The following is a 21437-nucleotide window of genomic DNA, read 5'->3' as shown; positions in this document are numbered from 1 at the left end:
CCTGGAGAGCAGAGTCTAGTTGCAGAAGTGGGGAAGCTTGAGCACAGTGGAAGGATAGAAGAGACAAGCATTTTAAAGCACCTACTATGTGCCAGACACTTGACAAATATTTCATTTGTTCCTCGGGACAACCCTGGGAAGTAGGTGCTGTTATTATCCCTATTTATAGTTGAGGAAACTGAGGCAGACAAAGGTTAAGTGACTTCTCCAGGGTCATGCAGATGGTAAGTGTCTGAGGCCCCATTTAAACTCAAGTCTCCCTGATTTTTAGGCCCAGTATTCCTCTATTCACTACACCACTTAGCTGCTTCTAATGTTTCTAAAAGTGTGGCCTGATAATCCCCAGAAGTCCCTAAGGCCCTTTCATGAGATCCACAAGGTGAAAACAACTTTCATAATAATACTAATTTCTAATATCATAAATATGGATATGACCCACATAAAAAAAGCTCTTTGGAGTGCTCAGTAATTTTTTGAAGAGTGTAAAGGGGACCTTGAGACCAAAAACTTTGAGAATTTCTACTTAGCATAAGGAAGATGAGCTAGGTGATCATTAAGGCTCCTCTCAGTTCTGACATTTTATGATTCTATGAAATTCTGACCAAGGATTTGGCTGTGGTCCTGGGCACTCCTATACAATGGAAACACTTACCTCATCTATTTCATGATCATTAAGAGACCCCAGCTGCCCAGAACTGCCCACTCGGCCTTATGCTTCTCCCAGCAGCCCTTCCCCTGAACTCCAGACCCCTCCACTTCTTCCTCAACCTTAATTCCTTCAAAACTGGATCCCAGTGTAGAAGCGCTAAGCTCCCTACAGTTCTACAAATGAAACTGGGATCAACTGGGAACATGGCCTGGGGGACCCCACTAAGCCATCTCCCCCAAAATTGTGGGTGTGTTTCTTATGAGCTTAGGACCCACTGCAGTCCTAAGCACAGGACTCACGAGGCCTTTATGCTATCTGTCCCCAGCCGATGGCTTCAGAGTGCCACCTATAGGCCTTGGCTGGAAGTCTAGATGGGGACGAGATGCAGGCCATAGCTATCCCTTTGAGCTGAACAGAAATGACCACATCTAGCCATTATTGCACCCATAAGCTGCCCTCGGGGGTCTTGGAGACACCAGTGTCCCGACCCATGTTCCTTTGCATACTTGATTATTAATGAGAAAATCAGGGAAGAGTTGGAGACCCTGGGTCAGAATAATCAGGAGCTGCACTACTGATGGCCCTCTCTAGAAGGGAATAGAACCAGGGATCCAGAATGAGAAATGTCTTGTTATCTGTCTCTTCCCCACTCCTAAGCCTGACCACACTGGACAGTAAAGAAACTCCCAGCTCTGAGGATTTAGGACCAGAGGCAATAGTAGAGATTAACCAGTATAAGACCCTCCTTTTCTAGGGAAAGAAACTGAGGTTCAGAGAAGGGAGGTTACCTGCCCAAAGTCAAATAGCATTCTCCTCCGACTTAAAATCTAGTGTACTCTCTGTCTCACCAGAGGCCCCATTTAAACTCAAGTCTCCCTGATTTTTAGGCCCAGTATTCCTCTATTCACTACACCAAATCCTGGTAATAACTTAGATTTGTATAGAGTTTGATTGTTTATAAAACTCCTTAAATGCCTTATTTCATCTGAAAGACTATGATTAGCACCAAGCACCCTGTGACTAATGTGATATCATTCTACATTAAGAAAGGCATGGTATCCAAGACCATAGTCACACTGTAGACTCAGCCGTGAGCAGCCTCCATATGCAGTTGGGTTGAGTGCTTGCTGTGCCACATTTTAGAATCCCTGAAGAATGCCCAGAAGTGGGCATCCAGGAAGGCCAAGGGCTCCCAGTTTTGTCTTGTGAGGACCCTTTGAAGGAAGTGAAGTGATTTAGCCTAGAGGAAGAAGGCTTGGGAGGACAGAAGGGCTGGTACACCGGAGAGGTGAAAGGCTTGATCTGCTTTGACCAAGAGAGAAAAACCAGGGGCAATGAGTGGAAGTGACAGAGGCAGGTGTAGGCTTGACTTCCAGAGAATCTTCCTAAAACTTAGAGTCCTCAAAGAGTAGAATGGACTGCCTTGGGAGGGAGTCCTCGCTGGAGCTGTTCAAGGTCTCATTACCAGATGGCCGGCTTGGCCATTTTATTGTAAGGGGAATTCTTGTTCAGGTAGGGGTTGGACTAGATAAACCCCAGAGGGTGATTCAACTCTGAGGTGGTGATTAGAAAATTGCTGAGGAGACGTAGATGTTTAAAGGATTTTCAGCTGCTTGTAAGAGTAAAAAGCCTAGCGAATGAAAAGACATTCATTCACAAGTATCTGCTGAACAGTTGTGTTTAGCACTGAGGCCTACCAAAAAGGTGAGATACATACTCTAACATCGAGAAACTTGTAATCCTATTAGGAATATAGGACACAAGCATGAACAGGTAACTAACAACATAAGAGGTGCCAGAAGATGGTGAGAGAGAGAGAGAGAGAGAGAGAGAGAGAGAGAGAGAGAGGAAGGAGGGAGGAGGAAAGAAGGAAAGAAACACACTGACAGCTGTTTGCCCTTCATTCTTGAAGAGGACCATGACATCAGGGTGATATCATGACTTGCAGTGAATTAGATTGAAGTGAGGGAGAGCTGTACAAGGTCACAAGCCTCATTCTCTCCTCCAGAGCCATCTGGGTCTAGTGGCAAAATATATGTTATATCAGGACAACTGAAGATGGCCCTGGATGTTTAAGACAATTGGAGTTAAGTGCCTTGCCCAAGTTCACACAGCTAATAAGTGTCTGAGGGGAGATTTGAACTCAGGTCCTCCCAACTTTAGGGCCAGTGTGCCACCTAGTTGCCCCATACACTGATAACTGGTGTTATAGTCTAGGCATCTGTCTTGCTAGTGGGGGCCAGGATGAAGCTGGATCATAACAGAGATCTGAGCATCATCTAATCATAGCCAGGCCCTTATATAATTGTGTGCCTGTGACTAGCACAGGTAGCTCCAAGACATATCTCTCACTCTGCTTCTTTGATTTAGGGGTAAACTATAACTCACTTGGGGTTTGGAAGGACCTTAATGCAATAAGGAAAGATGGGGAGCAAAGCAGAGATGCAGAAAACTCACTGGCCCAGGAATCATCCTGTTTTTGGTTGCTATGCCACTAAGTTTGACTCATCTGGACCTAATGTCAATCCTTAATGACTGGATTCCTCCCCTCCTGAATTCTTGCACTTCCAGAAGTTAAGAGGATAGAGAAAAGCAGATGGCTGAAATGAGACAAAATCAGAGACAGGCTCAGGGAAGTAGGGAGGAGGAGGATTCAGATAGCCCAGGACAAAAAAAGAATAACTTGTATTACAGATTCCTTTGAGACTTTAGTTGATAGATTTTAGCACTTGGTGTCATAAAGACCTATATTCTAATCCCAATTCTGATATTCCCTAGCTATATGACCATGGTCAAGTAATTTGACCTCTCTGAACCTCAGTTTCCTGATCTATAAAATGTGGATAATAACAACTGTATTCCCTGCCTCACATGAGACTCAAATGACATTATTCATTCAATAAGCATTTATTCAGTGCCTACAATGTGCCAGGTTCCAAGCGAGGTGCTAAAGATTCTAAGGACAAAAACAAAACAGTCCCTGCCCTCAAGAAGCTTACACTCTGTAGAGCAAAAACAGCATGATCAGTAAATAAATACTATATATACTATATAAATACTTATATAGGGGGCAGCTAGGTGGCACAGTGGATAAAGCACCGGCCCTAGATTCAGGAGGACCTGAGTTCAAATCCGGCCTCAGACACTTGACACTTACTAGCTGTGTGACCCTGGGCAAGTCACTTAACCCTCATTGCCCCACCAAAAAAAACCCCAAAATAAAGAAATACTATATAGATCAATAATATAATAAATATAATTCACATAATATAAATATACAAATAAATATTAAATAATTTCCAGGGGGGAAGGAAGTGACAGTTGGAAGGGATTAGGATAGACCTGCTATAAGAATTGAGCAAAGCCTCAAAAGAACCTATGGATTCCATAAGCAAAGGTGAGAAAATAAAAATATTTAAAGCTTACAAAGGTAAGCTTTAAAGAGCTACTTTAATGCGGTGGTTGTTACTATTATTAATATCATCCCTGAGGCTTACAAGGCATTGTCCTCACAACTTAGAGAGGTAGATAGTGCAAGTACAACTATATGCATTTTATAGAAGGAGAAACTGAGTCCCCCAAAGGTAAAATGGCTTGTCCATGACCATACAGCTGGTATCTGAGCGAGAATTTAAACCTAGATCTCATTCTATGCATGACTTAACAATTCACTTATTCCAACCCCTTTATTTTATGGAAGAAGGACCAGAGCCAGAGATGGCAAATGACTTGTCTAAAGCCACATGGCTAGTTAATGACCAAGTAAGTCTTAGGCCAGTGCTCAGCCCTTCTCAATCACCAACCTGTGTAAGCTCTTCTCCAGGATCAGAGCCCAGGCTGGAGTTGCCCATCAGTCCCAGGTTGTGCATGCCAGATGTGACATACCGGGGGTTACTGACTATAACATTGTGAATTGGCAGTGATGACTGTGTGTGTCAGCTGCTCCCCTCGTACAACTGGCTATAATATGTGATTTCTATAAAACTCAATATGAGAACAGACAGTGGGTCTTCAAGGGCACGGGTAGGGAGGGAGGCATTTATTTATAGCTTGTTTGTAGACATTGTGAATGTCTGCAAAGGCTATAGAGGGATGCAAAGGGAGGCCTTGGCTTTTCCAAAAGCTGTTCATCAACAGGCTTAGATCTGTTGTCAGGGCCGGGCATGCATGCATGCTCAGTTATAAACACATTGATCAGAAAAGCTTTTTGGCTCGTACATGCTTGACAGAATCTTCAAAGTGAGGTGAAAAGGCAAATGGGTATGTTATCTACTGGAAAGAATATTACACACATGCAAAAAGAACATTACATTGAGAATCTTAGGAGACCCAAGTGATTGACCTGTCTTTGCCACTGATTCCTTGAGTGACTTTGCAGAAGTAACTTCTCTTGCCTGGCCCTCAGTTTCCTCATGTATGAAACAGGGAAGAGAGTTGGATAAGATGATCTTTAAAGTTCCTTTTAGCTGTGATACTATGTTATTCTAGTTTAGGTCCTTCAGAGTTTTGCTGGAGAGTGGGAGAAAGTATCCCACTAGAAACTCATGACTTAAATAGAGATTTGGGGTATTTGTGCACGGTCTTTATCCATTCTGTTCCTCTTCCATTCACAAAGTAAGTTAAGAGATTCTAATGATTTTTCACCCATCCCTTGATGGGGAAGAACCAAGTTAGGTATGGAAAAAAGAGATCTCATGGTTGTGAGTGAATAGCTGAGGAAACTATGCCACCAACCAACCAGATGAAAAATTGTAAAATTGGAGAAATTGTCTGAACATTTCCAAATATCTGTATTTTGGTGCTGTGTGACTCAAATATCCAGTATTTGACTGAGTTTTTTTCTTTCTTTATTTTTGTGAGGCAATTGGGGTTAAGTGACTTTCCCAGGATCACACAGCTAGTAAGTTGTCAAATGTCTGAGGCCGGATTTGAACTCAGATCCTCCTGACTCCGGACCGGTGCTCTATGCACTGTGCCACCTAGCTGCCACTGCCCCGACTGAGTTTTTTTTCAAAGATTCATTTTCATGCAGACACACCATGACCCAATCCACCAGACTGGGTCTGAAAATATTGCTACTTTCAGGGGTCACTGAAGCCCAGCCTGCTGGAACACTGATCACCGCCCTCCCAACCCCGCCCTACCCTACATTCACATTCGAAGAGTTGAGTCTTAAAGATAATGGAAAGGGGAATGTGGCCAGGAAACATCATAAATCTTGTGGATTTAAATAAAAATGAGGCTGGAAAGAATGGAGTTGACCTAATTTTCTAAAAATTGACAATAGTGATTTATTAACAAGGACAAGGAAGTCACTGAAAAGTGCCACCGTCATGCCCAATTACAGTCTCATCAAGTGCCAGGCAGTGCTGCCTGGATCTGAATCACATTCAAGAAAGATGCAAAGCACATTCTCCAATCAGGGTTTGACACAGAGTCGCTAATTCCTGAAGAATATATTGAAGCAACTAGACGAGCGGGAATGCCCCACATATGGCAGGATCTTCCTGCCCAACGCTTTTCTCCTTCCTTTGCCCTTCAGGATGCCATCCTCCTGGCATTTCTCACTAAGTATTATTGTTGTTCTTATTCAGTCGTCTTCACATCCCCATTTGGGGTTTCCTCGGAGTGGTTTGTCATTTCCTTCTCTAGCTCATTTTACAGATGAGGAAACTCAGGCAAACAGGGTCAAGTGACTTGCCCAGGGTCACACAGATAGTGAGTGTCTGAGGCTGTACTTGAATTCATGAAGATTAGTCTTCCTGACTCCAGACCCTGGCATTCTATCCACCCTGCCATCTAGCTGCCCTTTTGAGGAGGAAGCAAAGGGTCAGAGGGGTCAAGGATAGCTCCACGGAGGAGGCAGTGTCTGAGCTAAGGATTCTCAAAGGCAGAGATAGGGAAGGGAATGCATTCCAGAAATGGCAGGCATCTTGTTTAGATACATAGGGTTGGGAGATAGAATCAGACAGGGGGAAGAGCGCCTCAGTACACATGACTCAAGCAAGGAACAGCTGATCTTTAGAGCTAGGAAACTCTTATTTCCTCTTCCTTAACAGAGGCATCCTATAGCCAGCATTTAGAGACAGTGCAGCTAGCCTAAAGACAGAGCCCATGGAAGGAGGGCATATTGTGTTGGAAAGGGGCCAATGAAGAAGGAGCTGGAGTTTCTATCCAGGGCTAGCCCTGGGCAGAATTGTCACGTAGGCAAAGTGTCAGCCCTAACTTCCAATTTTTGTACCCCTCACATACCTAAAGCCTTTCCCCATTCCTAACTCCCATCCTCATCAAAACCATGCTCTCAGGAAAGGATCTGGTATCTTTCATTTATAACATCATTTGAATTTTTCTTTGGGATTTGCCACTTATGGATATTTGTATTTAAAAATACTAATGCTTCAGGGGCAGGGAGGTGGTTCAGGAGATAAAACACTGGCCCTGGATTCAGGAGGACTTGAGTTCAAATCTGACTTGACACTTAGTAGCTATGTGACCCTGGGCAAGTCACTTAACCCTCATTGCCCTGCCCCCCCCCATTTAAAAAAATCCTAATGCCTCATTACTGAATTAAAAAAAAATATTTTAGGCATCTTCCATACAGGAGAGCAAAATATTTGGGGCCACAGAAGGGCCTCATCTGCAACCCTGAAATCACATAAATAGAAATCTATCTCACCTACAAACAAGGCCCACCCTTTGGCTGAGATCCTTTTATTTGACATGCCTGTATTATCATCCTCATCATAAGCAGTCTGCTTTTCTTTAGCCCTTCATTGTCTGAACAGACCTGGGCTCTGACCCCTGGTAGCCCAGTGTCTGGAACAGAAAGGGTGATTTGTATTTACATGCAGAGGACATGCAAACCCCAGAATGGCAACAGTGTCACTAAGACTTGGATGGGCAGTGAGGTAGGTGGTGTTCATGAGGCAGGGGTCACAGGGCATCATGGTGCAATGGACAAAGGACTAGAGCTGGAGTCGTAGCACCGCGGTTTGAATACTAGCTCTGCCACTTACTATGTCTGCAACTTTGCCCAAGTCCCTCGACTTCTTTGGCCTCATTTTCCTTATCTATAAAAAGAAGGGATTGATTAGATGGCGCTCTTCAATCTTTCTGGGCTTTTAATTGATGATCCTTGTGTTATGATCCCATCCAAGGTAAGTGAAAAGAAGGTTGACATTCCTGGATGAGAACCTGCCCCCACCAAGGGATACCAGGATCCCAGCCTCACAGCTCAGACTGTTGGTAATGCCAGTAAAGAATAGCTTGGCTTCACTCTAGATCATATCCTGTTGTAGGCAACAGCAGAGCTAGGAGAGGGAGGAAGGGATGTTTCCCAGCCAGATGGGGAACAGGTGGCATGGCAGGGGTGGCCCTCCATTAGTGCCCATGGCTGGCAAAGTGGCCCAGGCCACAGAGCATGTGGCTCTGAAACAAAAGCAGCGGGAGCTTGCCCACCCCCTCCTCCACCCTGGATGCCACCCCTCCCAGCCCTCTGGAGGTGACTTCCCAAGATAATGTTGCCAGGCTGCGTGGCAGAGAAGCCAGGCAGCAACAGGGCCACTTGCCAAGGCTCAGGTGCATCCCTAGCCCATCTGCCAGCCTGGCTTGGGTTGACAGGAGGAGTCAAGGCTCCCAGCAGGGTCATGGTGTGGGGCTTCAGAAAAGGGCTCTAGAATACTACACAGGAGGGCTTCTCTCCCTCTCTCTCCTTCCCCTCTCCCTCCCTTCCTGCTTCCTCCCTTCCTCCCTCCTTCTGTCTGTCTCTGTCCTCCCTCTGTCCCCTCTCTCTGTTTCTGTGTGTGTGTGTGTGTCTCTCCCTCTCTCTTTCCTTCTCCTTCTCTCTTTCCCTCTCCTTCTCTCTCTCCCTTCTCTCTCTCTCCCCCTATCTCCTTTCCTCCCTCCCTCCCCCATGCCCTTCACAATAGCCACAGAGCTCATCAGACATGCCAGTCCCAGTCCTCCCAGCCTCAGAAGGCTCACATGGGTAGAATGAGGGAGGAGAAAACCCCGAGGGAAAAGACTTGAGCTTTCCTAAGACCCGCTGGGGGAAGGCCTTGAACACACTGTCAGGTTTCCTCAAACAGGCCTTGGCATTCTCTGGAAGACAAAGCATGTTTCCTATGCTTTTTGTTCCCAGCAGAAGCAGGGAGCTCATAAAGTTCTCTTCAGGCCAGCTCGTCCACTGGGGGCATCACTAACCTGATATATCTTCCCTTCTTTTCTTCAGGGCCGGGATTGCAACATGCCCATCAACACGTGCATCCAGAACCCCTGTCAGCACGGAGGAACCTGCCACCTCAGCGAGGCCAATAGAAATGGATTCAGGTAGCTGAAGTTCCCAGGACACTCTCCCTCACCCACCAAAGGGTGCTAGGACCTCAGCAGGAAAGCTTTAAGTTAGAGTCCCCTGGGACCCAAATAGATAATCAAAGGAGGTGATTGGGCCCACCTCAAGACATCAGGATGCCCCCCAATCTTGCCTTGTGACAGTCAGAGTGTAGGTAATAGTTGCATGATTGAAGATTGAGGCCTTGGCCCAGAATTCCCCTAGTCCTCACCCAGACCCACCTCAGTGTTTCCTCCCATAGAGACTGCCTGAGTATCCATGGGTATCCTCCCTGCTCTTCTCTTTACCTCATAATCAACCAATAAACATTTATTAAGCACCTACTATGCAGTGAGAACTGTGCTAAGTGCTTGGAATTCTTACTCTGACTCAGTGGTGCTTTAGGGGGTGGGGTGGTTGCAGGAACCAAGGCGCTCAGCTCCTACCTCTCCCAGACCCTTGCACACTGTCTCCGTCAGGCCTAGACTCTGCCAAGGAGAGCATTTTGGGGACCCTGTTTTGTAAAACTATTCAGAAGGCAGAAGCCTCAAGGAAGGGGCACAGGCTAGGGGTTCTGAAATTAAAGCCTATCAAGAGAGTGGGAATTCAACCCCAGCAACTGCCCCCAGGAGTCTTGAGACTAGTTTGCCAGCAGGCAGAGGAGGGGGTGTAGAGGCAGTTTAATGTCAGATTCTCTGAAACCATCACAGCCAAAAGGGAAAAAGTGACTATCAGAGGCATTATGGGAAGAGGCCCTCTTAGCTTGTCTACTGTGTGGTCTGTGGAAAGAAATTATCTTTTTTTTCTCTCTGTTTCTTCTTCCCCTGGAGGGCCCAGCCTATACATACACTTGCCTGCCAAGCCTGTCAAATCTTTACTCTTGTAAACTGAAACTTTAAGCGAGGTTAGTTTCCTGCCTGAGAAATGCCAAGCCACCCACTCCTTGGTGCTGGGACTCACAGATAGGGAGTGAATGGGGGCGTAAGGAAACCACATGGAAATCATAGGGAGGTGTTGACATGGACTGGGGCCAGAGGCAGGGAAACGCACCTCAAGGGCTGAAAACCTCATCCTTAGGGCCCTGCGCCCACTCCAAGGGTTCCATGGTTGAGCAAAAGGTTGCTTCCCAGTGTGAGGGGACTCCATTTCCCATGTTTGGCTCTCCTACCTAGCCAGTTAGTGAAAACTTAGCTGGTGGTATGATATAGGGGGTCTTGGTTCCATCCCCAGTAGTTGGGGGGATTTAAATTCATTTTTTCTGACTTAGAAACAACTTTTGGAGTTACTTTGTGGGTATGCATAGGTGCTTGGTTTTTTTTTTTTTCCTAAGGAAAAAAACCTGCTATGGCAAGATTAGAATTAGGTAGATTCTTTTTCCATGTTTCCATGATAGGCCCAGATGCCACTGAGGGTAACTTATTTCTTGTTGTTGGCCAGAGTCAGAAAGCATCTCCTCATGGGCAAAAACTCATTCAGCAAGTTCCTGGGGTAGGAAGACCAATAGCGCTTATACTTTTGAGGTGGGAGTTGGAGATGGGGCAAGGTGACAGTGAGCAACAAGTCCAAGCCTCTGTGCCAAATGGTGCCAGCATCATGGTGACATGCTTGCCCAACTTTGAGGGGGATATTATAGTTTGGCTTCTGGGTAGAGGAATAATTCTTTGTTTTAGGTCAGGAGCATAGAGAATGGGAAGGAAGGGGAATGGTGCTGATCAGGGGGAGCTTCCTGGACTGTCCTAAAAATATTTAGAGATTTTGAATAAAAGGTTCCCCAAGAGGTTAGACTCTTTCAACCAGTCAGTTTGCATAGCACTAGATTTGGAGTCAGGAGAGCTGATTAAATCCCCGCTGTGCTACTCACTACCTGTGAGTACTGCCACTTTCACCTATCTGGGCCTCAGTTTTCTTGTCTGTAAAATGAGGGGGTTGGACTTAGTCAGTGGTGTCAAATTCAAACAGAAATGGAGGCCCCTAAACCATAAGGATCCCTGTGAGCCTACATATTGACTTAGAAAACTACATATCTGTGTTCTATGTATTTTAATTTATTTTATTAAATACTTCCCTATTGCATTTCAATCTGATTCAGGCCACTCAGGAATGTTGGGGAAGCATGTTTGACACCCCTGGACTTCCAACTCTCAATACATGAGCCAACCCTTAAGAAGTCAGTCTCTAAACCTAATGCCATTAGCATGACCCCTCTCTCCAAAGCTCACTGGGCTTCCCATCAAGGAAAAAGGTTTTCCTAGGAGTGCCCACATACACACTCATAACCTTCCTGTACACACACACACACACAGAGTTTAGTTAGCAATTTACTCCTACTTTGTAACTCTCTCGCCTATCTCCCACCCCATCCTCCATCCCCAAGCAATCATAAGAACTTAGATAAACAATAAATAAAAATAAGTTAGGGGCAGTTAGATGGCACAGTGGATAAAGCACTGGTCCTGGATTCAGGAGGACTGAATTCAAATCCACTTACTAGCTATGTGACCCTGGGCAAGTCACTTAACCCTCATTGCCCTGAAAGAATAAATAAATAAAGAAGCAAGTAAGAAAGTAAGTAGATAGATGATAGATAGGTAGGTAGATAGAGTGATAGATCAATGACTGAATTAGTTAATTAATTAATTCTGTTCATTCTATTAATTAATCAATTAATTCATTAGTTGATTAATTAATAGAATGAATAGAATAAAATAAATTAATAACTTTGACCAAGTCATCCTGAAAGGCAGTACTTTCTGCCTAGCTCAGCCACAAGACCTTTTTTCCCCACTTAAAGACCTGTCTGACCCATAGTCCATGACTAAGCAGGGGATTTGTGGGGAGAAGGTGAGGCAGGGGTACATTTGCATTTCAGGCCTACATGTGCCAAACTGAACATCCCCCACTATGGTGGCAAGAATGTATGTCCAGAGTCAGGAGAGGGTCAGCGACTAGGCAAAGATGAGTGTCAACATGGTACAGTAAAAAGGGTGCTAAGACTTTTAGTTCAAAACCTGGTTCCAGGTAACCTTGGGCAAGTAATGTAGGACCTAGATCTAGAGTTGAAAGGGATCTTTAGAGGTCATTTTATAGATGAGGAAACTGAGGTCTGCAGAGTTCAAAGGACTTACTCATAGTTGCAGGGCAGCTCAATGGCTCAGTGGATAGACTTGAGTTCAAATCTCACCTCAGACACTTACTAGCTGTGACCCTGGGCAAGTCCCTTAACCCCAATTGCCTTAAACATCCAGGGTCATCTCCAGTTGTCCTGATATAGATCTTTCCACTGGACCCAGATGGCTCTGAAGGAGAGAGTGGGGTTGGTGACCTTGCACAGCCCTCCCTCGCTTAAATCCAATTCACTACAAATCATGATGTCACCCAGATGTCATGGTCCTCTTTAACAGGCAGTAAGTGAATTGGATGTAAGGTCTTACTGTCTCTGTAGCCTTTGTTTCTATAGATCTGTTCTTTGCTTTTCCCTCTTACTTCATTTTTCAAATCCTAATCCCTCATCCTTAAAATGAGAGGGTTGGACTAAATGACCTTTAAGGTCTCTTTCAACCCTAAATTTATGATCCTTTGCATGTCAGGAGTCAGCCCAAGCTGTCTAGTTTTCATTTCTCCCAGTTTTGTAAACTGACTCCCAAGTCAGCTCAGCACCCCCGAACAGGGAGAGCCAGGGTGCCACATTTCATCTCAGAACACATTTTTATGGACAAAGTATAAATCTTACACATAGAGAGTCTGGTCATGGCAATGGTGATGAGCTGACTACACTGCTTATTTGTAAATGGGGGAGGCCTCCTCCCCATTACCTTGAGCCATCGCTCCCCACGTCCCCAGGGCTGCTAGACCCAACTTCTCTGCCTTATCTCACTGCTGTGATCTCAGGGATGAGAGCAAGGTCAGGCAGAGGACAGGTCATTGGTTGTTAGGGTTTTTTTTTAATTTAAGATTATTAATAAGATAGAGACAAGTAAAGAAAATACTTTGCTCTGATTAATGATGCTTTAAGCCAAGTGAGTTCTTGGTTCCTGGCTCCATAGTCATCCCTCCCTCCTCGTCTCGACATTACAGACACCGGAGAGAGCTCAAAAGTAAGCAAGAACAATAAATTATGAAGTGTGAATGTGGCATGTCTGAAGTGTGGTTAAAGAAGGGGTTGGAGAAGTTGGGTGCAGGAAGGCAACAAAGAAATTGTCTTGAAGTATCAGAGCTGCTCTAAAGAGGCTCAGGATTGGTTGTTCTCTCATTCTGAAAGCTGAAGGAGAATTAAAATGCAGCTGGAGGTGTTTAAGTGAGACCTAAGAAACCACTTATTGCTAAGTGAAGAACTAGAGAATTCTAGCTCTGTCCTTGGGTCTCTCTGAGGGTAGAAAAGGCAGCCATAAGTCTGGGGAAGTGAGGGATGAAGTCTTGCCTGTAGGTTCATCCAGCTAGATCTAGAGGGGACCTTTGAAGTCATCTAGATCTATGCCTTATTTAATAGATTAGGTAACTAAGGTCTAGACACATGGAATAACTCTGCTCCATAGGTAGTAAATGGTAGAATTAATTAACTCCAAATCCAGTACACTTCCCATTGAAGCACACTGCCCTCTCATCAAGAAGCTCATGTAGGGGACTTCTCCAAGTCCCTCTCAGTCCAAAGTGGTGCTAAATTGAGGATTCTCCCAAGCAGCTTCTAGGGAGTTGGGGGGAACAGGGTCCCGCAGCCCCCAAGAAGGTGACTTGCTGTGTCTCCTTGTCCAAACTGTACACTCTTCCCTCTGGGAGCCTTGAAGGGCATGGGGAGAAGCCCTTCTAACCATCTATTCTCCCCAGTTTTTCTCCCTCTCGTGACCCCCTTCTCCCTCTGACTTCCTTCCCTTCTGTCTCCCCACCAAAGCTGTTCCTGCCCTCTGGGCTTTGAGGGGGAACGCTGTGAGATCAACGCAGATGACTGTGAGGACAATGACTGCGAGAACAACTCCACCTGTGTGGATGGAGTCAACAATTATGTGTGTGTCTGCCCACCCAACTATACAGGTAAGGGGAGGTAGAGTAGGGCAGGCTCTCCCTTAAATACCCCCAAGACTTTGTCAGAAAAGACAGGACTCCAATAAGCAGTCTGCCCTCTTGCCCCCTCTGCTGAAGCCCTCCATTCGTGTCAATCCCCAGCAGCAGAATCACAGACTCCTCACTGCCTTGGAACGGGTTTTTTGACCAACCAGTGAGTTGTTTATTTAACTGATGACTACTCTGTTCACTGTGGGCTGTTGCCCTTCCCAATGGTGCTCATGCCTGGCAAAGCAATCACTTATGCTGTGTTTGCCTTCTGTTCCCAAAGCTAATTACTTTTTTCCCCCTCCAAACACACCTATTTGATATATTAACAGCTTCTAATGAGGACAGTTAAATAAGCCATTAGGTTGAGAAATGAAGTGTCACCAGTCACCACAGGTATAACCTGGGAGTTAACAGCTCATCAGTGGACCTCTGCCAGTTCAGTTCAAGTCAACAAACATTTATTAAGTGTAAGCACATGTGCTAGGCACTGAAGAGAGGCAAAGATGAATTGGGCATAGACCCTGATCTGAAGGTGCTTGCAATCCTCTTCCATGGAGAGATAGGATGGATACACCAATAATTGGAATACAAAATGTAATATGGGGGCAGCTAGGTGGCGCAGTGGTTAAAGCACTGGCCCTGGATTCAGGAGTACCTGAGTTCAAATCCGGCCTCAGACACTTGACACTCACTAGCTGTGTGACCCTGGGCAAGTCACTTAACCCCCATTGCCCCACAAAAAAAAAAAAAAGTAATATGATGGGTATCTCTATAGAGATGCCGTGGCATGATCAGGCTTCAAGGGGGTGGGGTTTAGAGACTAACTCCTCCCCCTTCAATCACTTTACCTTCGTTTTTTATTCTCTTGCTCAGAGGACTAAAATTAATTCAGTCACTACAACCCACCATACTGTGGCTTCCCTCACAATCCCTATAACTGTGTCAAGGGTTCTTAACCTTTTTTGTGGTGTGGACCCCCTCAGCAATCTGGTGGAACCCGTGGACTCTTTCTTGGAATCATATTTTACATACATAAAATACACATGGTTAAAAAGGAAACCAAGTATATTGTCATGTATATGCATATGTGTCATGTACACATATGTAAATGCATATACACATGCCTATACATGCATACGTACATGTGTATCTCTATTCCTGGGTTCAAATCTGGCCTCAGACACTTCCTAGATGTATGACCCCAGGCTAGTCACTTAACCCTGTTTGCCTCAGTTTCCTCGTCTGGAAAATAAGTTGGAGAAGGAAATGGCAAACCATTCTAGTATCTCTGCCAAGCAAACCTCAAATGGGGTTACAAAGAGTTGAACACAAATGAAAATTTGATAGGTATGTGTATGTATGTATATATATATATATATATATATATATATATATATATACACATACACATACATACATATACATGTTTACAGACCCCAAGCTACAAACCCCTGGCCTAGAGCAGTACTCCATTCCCTGGCTACCCTTCCCCAGTATGTGTTATATCCTCCTCTTCATTGAATGCAAGGTGTTTGAGGGCAGCTCTGTCTCATTTTTGGACTGATATTCTCAGTACTTGGCACATAGTGATTAACTGATTATACTTTGAAAGAAAATTCCCAAGAACTTGTTCCCAGACTACTGCGTGTGTCATTGGTGCTAAGATATGAAGTGCAGGTCAAAGAAAGAGTCATCGGGTCCAAGACCATGAAGTCTAGTCTCCATTTAGCTTCTGTACTCCTATCTAAACAAATGAGAGGCACTCTAGCTCAGTGGATAGAGAGCTGGCCTCAGTATCAGGAAGACTGAGGTTCGTGTCCGGCTTCTGATATGTGCTGGCTGTGTGACTCTGGGCAAGTCATTTCACCTCCCAGTGGCCTGGGGCAACTTTCTCAGATTATAAATTGCAGAACAGTTGTCAGCCTACATTGATAAAAGGAGTTTCCTCACCTGGAGTTCCCCTATACCAATTAAACATCAGATCCAGAAAAAAAAAAAAAGAAAGAAAAGACAAAAAGTGAACAAATACCAGTGTTAAGACTAAATGAGATTTGCCCATATGCATCAAGGTCATGGGTATCTTTCTTCCATGGGAAACATGGGGAAACTGAGGGCTGGGAGTAGACTGGGCCCAAGAAAGAGAAAACTGGTGTTTGGATTATGCTGAAGCCCGATGACTCAGTCTCCCTGCTCAGGATAGCCAGGGCTCATTTCTTCCAGATGCACATACCCTTGAGGCATCCTAACATGTCCATTCTGTACCCTTCTTGCAGGAGAGTTGTGTGATGAAGTGATTGACCACTGCATCCCTGAGATAAACCTGTGCCAGCATGAGGCCAAGTGTATCTCCCTGGACAAAGGATTCAGGTAACCCCCAGGCTCCCAGAACATGAGCCCTGAAACCTGGGGCTCTGCAGCCTGGAGCTCAGTGCAATTGAGTCCCTTGGCATCGGGAGTGTGAGTGTATCCCTATGATGTGTATGCCTGTGGTATCTGTGGCTTATGGTTTTGTGTACATGTGTGTCTGCACAGGTGTGGTTGTGCGTAGGAGTGCATGTATATGTGTCTGTGTGGGTGGGGCCTGCTCCTGTGTGGCTACATGTGCTTACACCTGCCTGACGTGGTTAGGTATCTGGAATAGGTGTCGCTGTTACCTCTACAGATGTGTGTCTATGTAGATCTGTGGTGTTCACGTGTATGTACATCTGTGTGATGGTTTGTGTGTGTGTTTGTGTTGTGCCTGTGTGTTTGCCCATCCACGCATGAATAGGCATGGAGAATCCAGGATTTCTGTGGACAAATGCCCTTGTTTTTCCTTCCCTGGAGAAAGCTCATGAGACGGGTGATCGATAGACTCAAAGCACCTCTGTGTGGGCAAATGCACAATGCCCTTCAGATTTGTGCATGTGGGTGTGGGGACACCTCCATATTCATTGCCTTTCTTTCTCTCTTCCTGGGCTGGTTTTAGTTTAGTGAAAGTAAAGGGTTGGTATGGGAAGGGAGAGAGACAGAAAAGACCTAATGAGAGCCAAAGGATATTGTGGTGACTTTTCCTTTATGCTGTAAATGCTTTCCTTGTCCTGCTGTTCCCGTCACAAGTGTGCCAGTGTGAGTGTGCATGTGTGTGCTGGGGAGAGGTGGGGATCTTTGGCTCCGCTCCCCAGCCCATTCCTATTGGTGAACCTGTCTCCACGGTGAGTAGCAGAGCCAATGGAAGCCAGCGAGTGATATTCTGTGCCAATGTCCAGAGCACAAGGGCCGAGCCAAGTGGAAGAGTCCTCTGAGAAGTGGCTGGCATCACTCAGAGGCTGTTTCTAAGGGCCTTGTGCCTCCCTCTGTCCTTCATCCCTCTAGTTTATTCCTGGGGCAGATCCATTTCTAAGCACCTCTTAAAACCCTCAGGTAGCTCAGAGATCCAGGGCTTGCCAGTGCATCTAGGGGGACCACCCAGAGTCTCTTGGCCAGTGGTTCACATTCTCATTCAACAAATGGAACCAGCAAAGACATAGTTTTTCTTGTCTCCTACAGAGGTTCTATCCAGCAAAGGAAGGCAAAAAGCCAGCCTTAGAGAGCCAGGAGTTAGGTGGAGCTGAGGAACCGATACATGGGCAGCCTCGGAGAGTCCCTCCTTTGGATAGAACCCATGGCAAAGGCATCTGGGACCATCAGTTGTGATGAACACTGGACACTGGATTCAGTGGGCCCTGACTCTGTGTGGCTTTATTAGAATTTGTCCTTTGACATAGGCAGATTCTGGAAGAGAGAGAGGCTCCTATCTACTTGTCCAAAGAATAAGCAGGTGGTACCAGGCCAATATTGCATCATTCAGGCAATGAGTCAACATGTAATCCACTGTGTTAGCTGCTGTGGAAGAAATAAAGATATATAAGACTCAGTTGCTGCCTTAAAAGAAGTTATATTCTAATTGGGAAAATAGGATTCACCCCTCATAAAGCAATTCTAGAAAAAAATTATGGATAATTACTATAATATAATCTCTATTTTAGAAATGAGGAAACTCAGGTGGAGTAATAATAATCGTTGACATTTAATAACATTTTTATACAAAACCTCATTTGAGCCTCACAAAAACCTTGTGAGGTATGTATATTATCCCCATTTTACAGATGAGGAAACTGAGACTCACAAAAATTAAGGAACTTTCCCATGGCCACGTAGATACTCAAATCAGAGGCAAGATTCAAATGTAGATCTCTGTTGATTCCAAGCACAAGACTCTTTCCACACTATCATCCTACCCAGAGGGGAAAGAGAATAGCCTTTATATGGCACCTCCTGTGTGCCAAGCACTATGCTAAGTGCTTTATAAATATCATCTTATTTGATCCTCACAACAACCTATAAGGTAGGTGCTTTTATTATCCCATTTTATAGTTGAGGAAACTGAGACAGACAAAGATTAAATGATTTGCTCAGGGTCACACAACCTGTAAGTATCTGAGTCCAGATTCAAACTCAGACCTTCCTGACTCTAGACCCACATCTCTAACCACTACACCATCTAACCCAGACAGATGTCAAACACAGTAGGAGTTAAGAAAAGGGCAGAATCAGAATAAGCTGGAATTATTAGCAGCAGCTTTAAGACTGAGGTGGGGGGCAGCTAGGTGGCGCAGTGGATAGAGCATTGGCCCTGGATTCAGGAGGACCTGAGTTCAAATCCGACCTCAGACACTTGACACTTACTAGCTATGTGACCCTGGGCAAGTCACTTAACCCCAATTGCCTCACCAAAAAAAAGATTGAGGTGGGCTCAGCCTTGAAGGAGAAGGATAGTGAGGGAATCTTATGCCCCAGCTGGGCAGAGTAGGTGGCAGGTTGGGACATTCCCCTTAGTGAGACCTATAGACATGCAGAATCCAGCACAACCACCACCCCTCCTTTCCAGATCTAACTCTTCCAGCCTCCCTCCAGCCCCCAGAACAGGCCCAGGGGGAGCAGGGATGCCTATATTTGGCCCAGTTTTCAGGGAAAGTTTGGCCATCGTCTCTCTCCTTAATTCTCAAGCGCTGGGGAAGGGCTTCTCTCCCACCCCCTTGTAGCACTTCTACTCGTTCCAGTGCACCTCAGAAAAAATGGCACGGACAATAGTGATAATAACTGCAGCTAGGTGGCATACTGGATAGAGCACTGGCCCTGAAGTTGGGAGGATATGAATTCAAATTTCACCTCAGACACTTACTACCAGTGTGACCCTGGCCAAGACACAACCCCAAAATGCCTTCAACATTTGGGCCATCTCCAGTCATCCTTGCACTGGACTCAGATGGCTCCTGGAGGAGAAAGTAAGGCTGTTGACTTTGCACAGCCCCTCCCTCCCTTAAATCCAATTCACTGCAAAGTCATGAATCCCGTCATGATCCTCTTCGAGAATGAAGGACAAACAACAATGACATTGACTGCCTTGAGGTTAGGGATATCACCCAGCAGGAGACCTTGCACATAGTAGGCACTTAATACATGTTGAACAAGAGAACTGCATGAAAGAAAACTTCCACCCCACAGCCCAAGCCTGTGTATTCAGAATATATTATTCCTTTGAAAGGGTTAATGTTGCCTCATATGAGCTTTGCAAGCAAGGACACTGATGCTGAGCCCTGTCATTCTTCTGAGCTCATCTCCCTCCCCCACTACACACACACAGACAAGGTATCTTCTTCCAAACTTACTGCAATCTCAATCAGCTTCTGTTCATGATTGAGGTACTGGGTCCCCTGGAGAATCAGTGCCGTGTGTACTCATTCTTTCCCACTCATGCTGCTGCTCCTCCCCCTAAGAAGCAAGAACAACAGCATAGAGAGGTAGATGTCAAAAGAAAGCCAAGCACTCCCTTTGTCCTGGAACCGCTAGCCCTCCATCTCTGAGAAGTCTCTAGAGGCCTTCTTCCCCTCCCTCGCCTCCTCCCCCCTTGTACAGGGGCTGTGCTTATTATTCTTAGACTTGAAAATAGGATGCAGCTGGTGAGAGGAGAGAGTGGTTTACAGATTTGGGACATACTCCAGCCAGATCAGCATGGGAAGTGTCTGTATTTGTGCATGAGTCTGCCTTCATTCATTCTGGGACGTGCATGTGTATTTGTGTTTGTGAGCTGGTATATTTATATACACCAACCTGAATATGCTCTGAAGGGTATAACTCCCACTTCTCAGCTAGGAAGAAGCAGAGATGAGTCTTTGACCAAGTCCAGGGGTGCCAAGTTTCATCCTGGAGCACATTTTTATGGGCAAGTTGTAAACCTCTACACACAGGGATACTAATGGAAATGTTCTCACACATACAGTTTCTGTCTCTGTGTCTCTGTGTCTGTGTCTCTGTTTGTCTCTGTATCTCTCTGTCTCTTTTTCTGTCACTGTCTTTGTCTCTCTGTCTCTCTCCCTGTCTCCTCTGTGTCTCTGCTTCAGTCTGTGTTTCTGTCTCCTTCTGTGTGTCTTTCTTCCCTCTGTCTGTCTCTGTTTCTCTTCTCTCTGTGTGTCTCTGTCTCTATCTCTATCTCTGTCTCTCTCTTTTTTTTGTCTCTGTCTCTCTTCCCCTTGCTCCCTTCCTCCTTCCCCGTTTCCTTTTCTCCCTATCTCCCTCCCCTCCAGAGACCATCAAAAAGATCAATGTCTGTAGTTTGGGGAGCGTCCCTGTCCTCTTTCCTAGGGAGAAAGAGCCCTCTAATGGAAGACAGGAGTACTGCCTAGGCATCACTATGTCCAGGAGACCCATAAAGGACACTGAGAAATGAAGACAAGTGGCCGGCCCCCGCGGGTGGAGTGTAGAATCCAACCAGAGCCAGGGACAACGTGGGAACTGTGTGTGCACAAAGCAACTTGCAAAGGATCCTCGTGCTAACAGAGTGCAAGGGAAGGCATGGAATGAAGGAAATGGTTTTGTCATCAGAAGCGTTTGCTGTTCTGGTTAAAGAACAAAAGGGTTCCTCGGGCTGGATGTTAGGTTTCCTTCCTCCTCTGTTGCCCAGCTTCAGTCTTGAGAGACAGACCGTGATGCAGCCTTCAGGTGGCCCTGCCTGCCCCAATCCTGAACAGGCTCAGTGACAAGAGTTGGCTCTCTGATGGAATAGTCCATAGGCCCAGGTGGCTGGGGGAGGGTGTAAGAAGAGCAGCTGTGGAGATAGCTTTGCTTTCTCCCAATAGACAGCATTTCTGCTCCAATGCATGCAGTAAAATGAGCTGTTCCTTGCCCTGAGCATCAACTAGCCAAAGGGAGATGTCCCCAGCTTCTCTGAGATATCTGTCATCAATCATTTACTGAGTGGCTGAGTGCTTAGCACTGTAGCAAAATACAAGAAAAGAATAAGACACTGGCCTTGCCTTTCAAAGTCTCGTGAGCCTGTTGGAGAAAAGACCAATAGAATGGTTTAAAACATGAAATAATCAGCAATAACACAAC

The 21437-nt window shown here is 45.5% G+C and overlaps 1 protein-coding gene across 2 annotated transcripts in view; it reads left to right on the top strand.

The window, feature by feature from the left end:
- SLIT3 (slit guidance ligand 3) overlaps nucleotides 1-21437 on the top strand; it is an 815836-nt gene that overhangs the window by 759322 nt on the left and 35077 nt on the right. For both annotated transcript variants that reach the window (XM_043985299.1, XM_043985300.1), the window contains 3 exons: nucleotides 8880-8977; nucleotides 13864-14003; nucleotides 16298-16391. In XM_043985299.1, the coding sequence (XP_043841234.1) occupies nucleotides 8880-8977; nucleotides 13864-14003; nucleotides 16298-16391 (332 nt within the window). The remainder of the gene's footprint in view (nucleotides 1-8879; nucleotides 8978-13863; nucleotides 14004-16297; nucleotides 16392-21437) is intronic.

This window comes from Dromiciops gliroides, chromosome 2 (assembly GCF_019393635.1).
Source record: "Dromiciops gliroides isolate mDroGli1 chromosome 2, mDroGli1.pri, whole genome shotgun sequence".
NCBI lineage: Eukaryota > Metazoa > Chordata > Mammalia > Microbiotheria > Microbiotheriidae > Dromiciops > Dromiciops gliroides.
The sequence above is the reverse complement of the archived record's forward strand: the minus strand, read 5'-3'. Positions and strand labels throughout refer to the sequence as shown.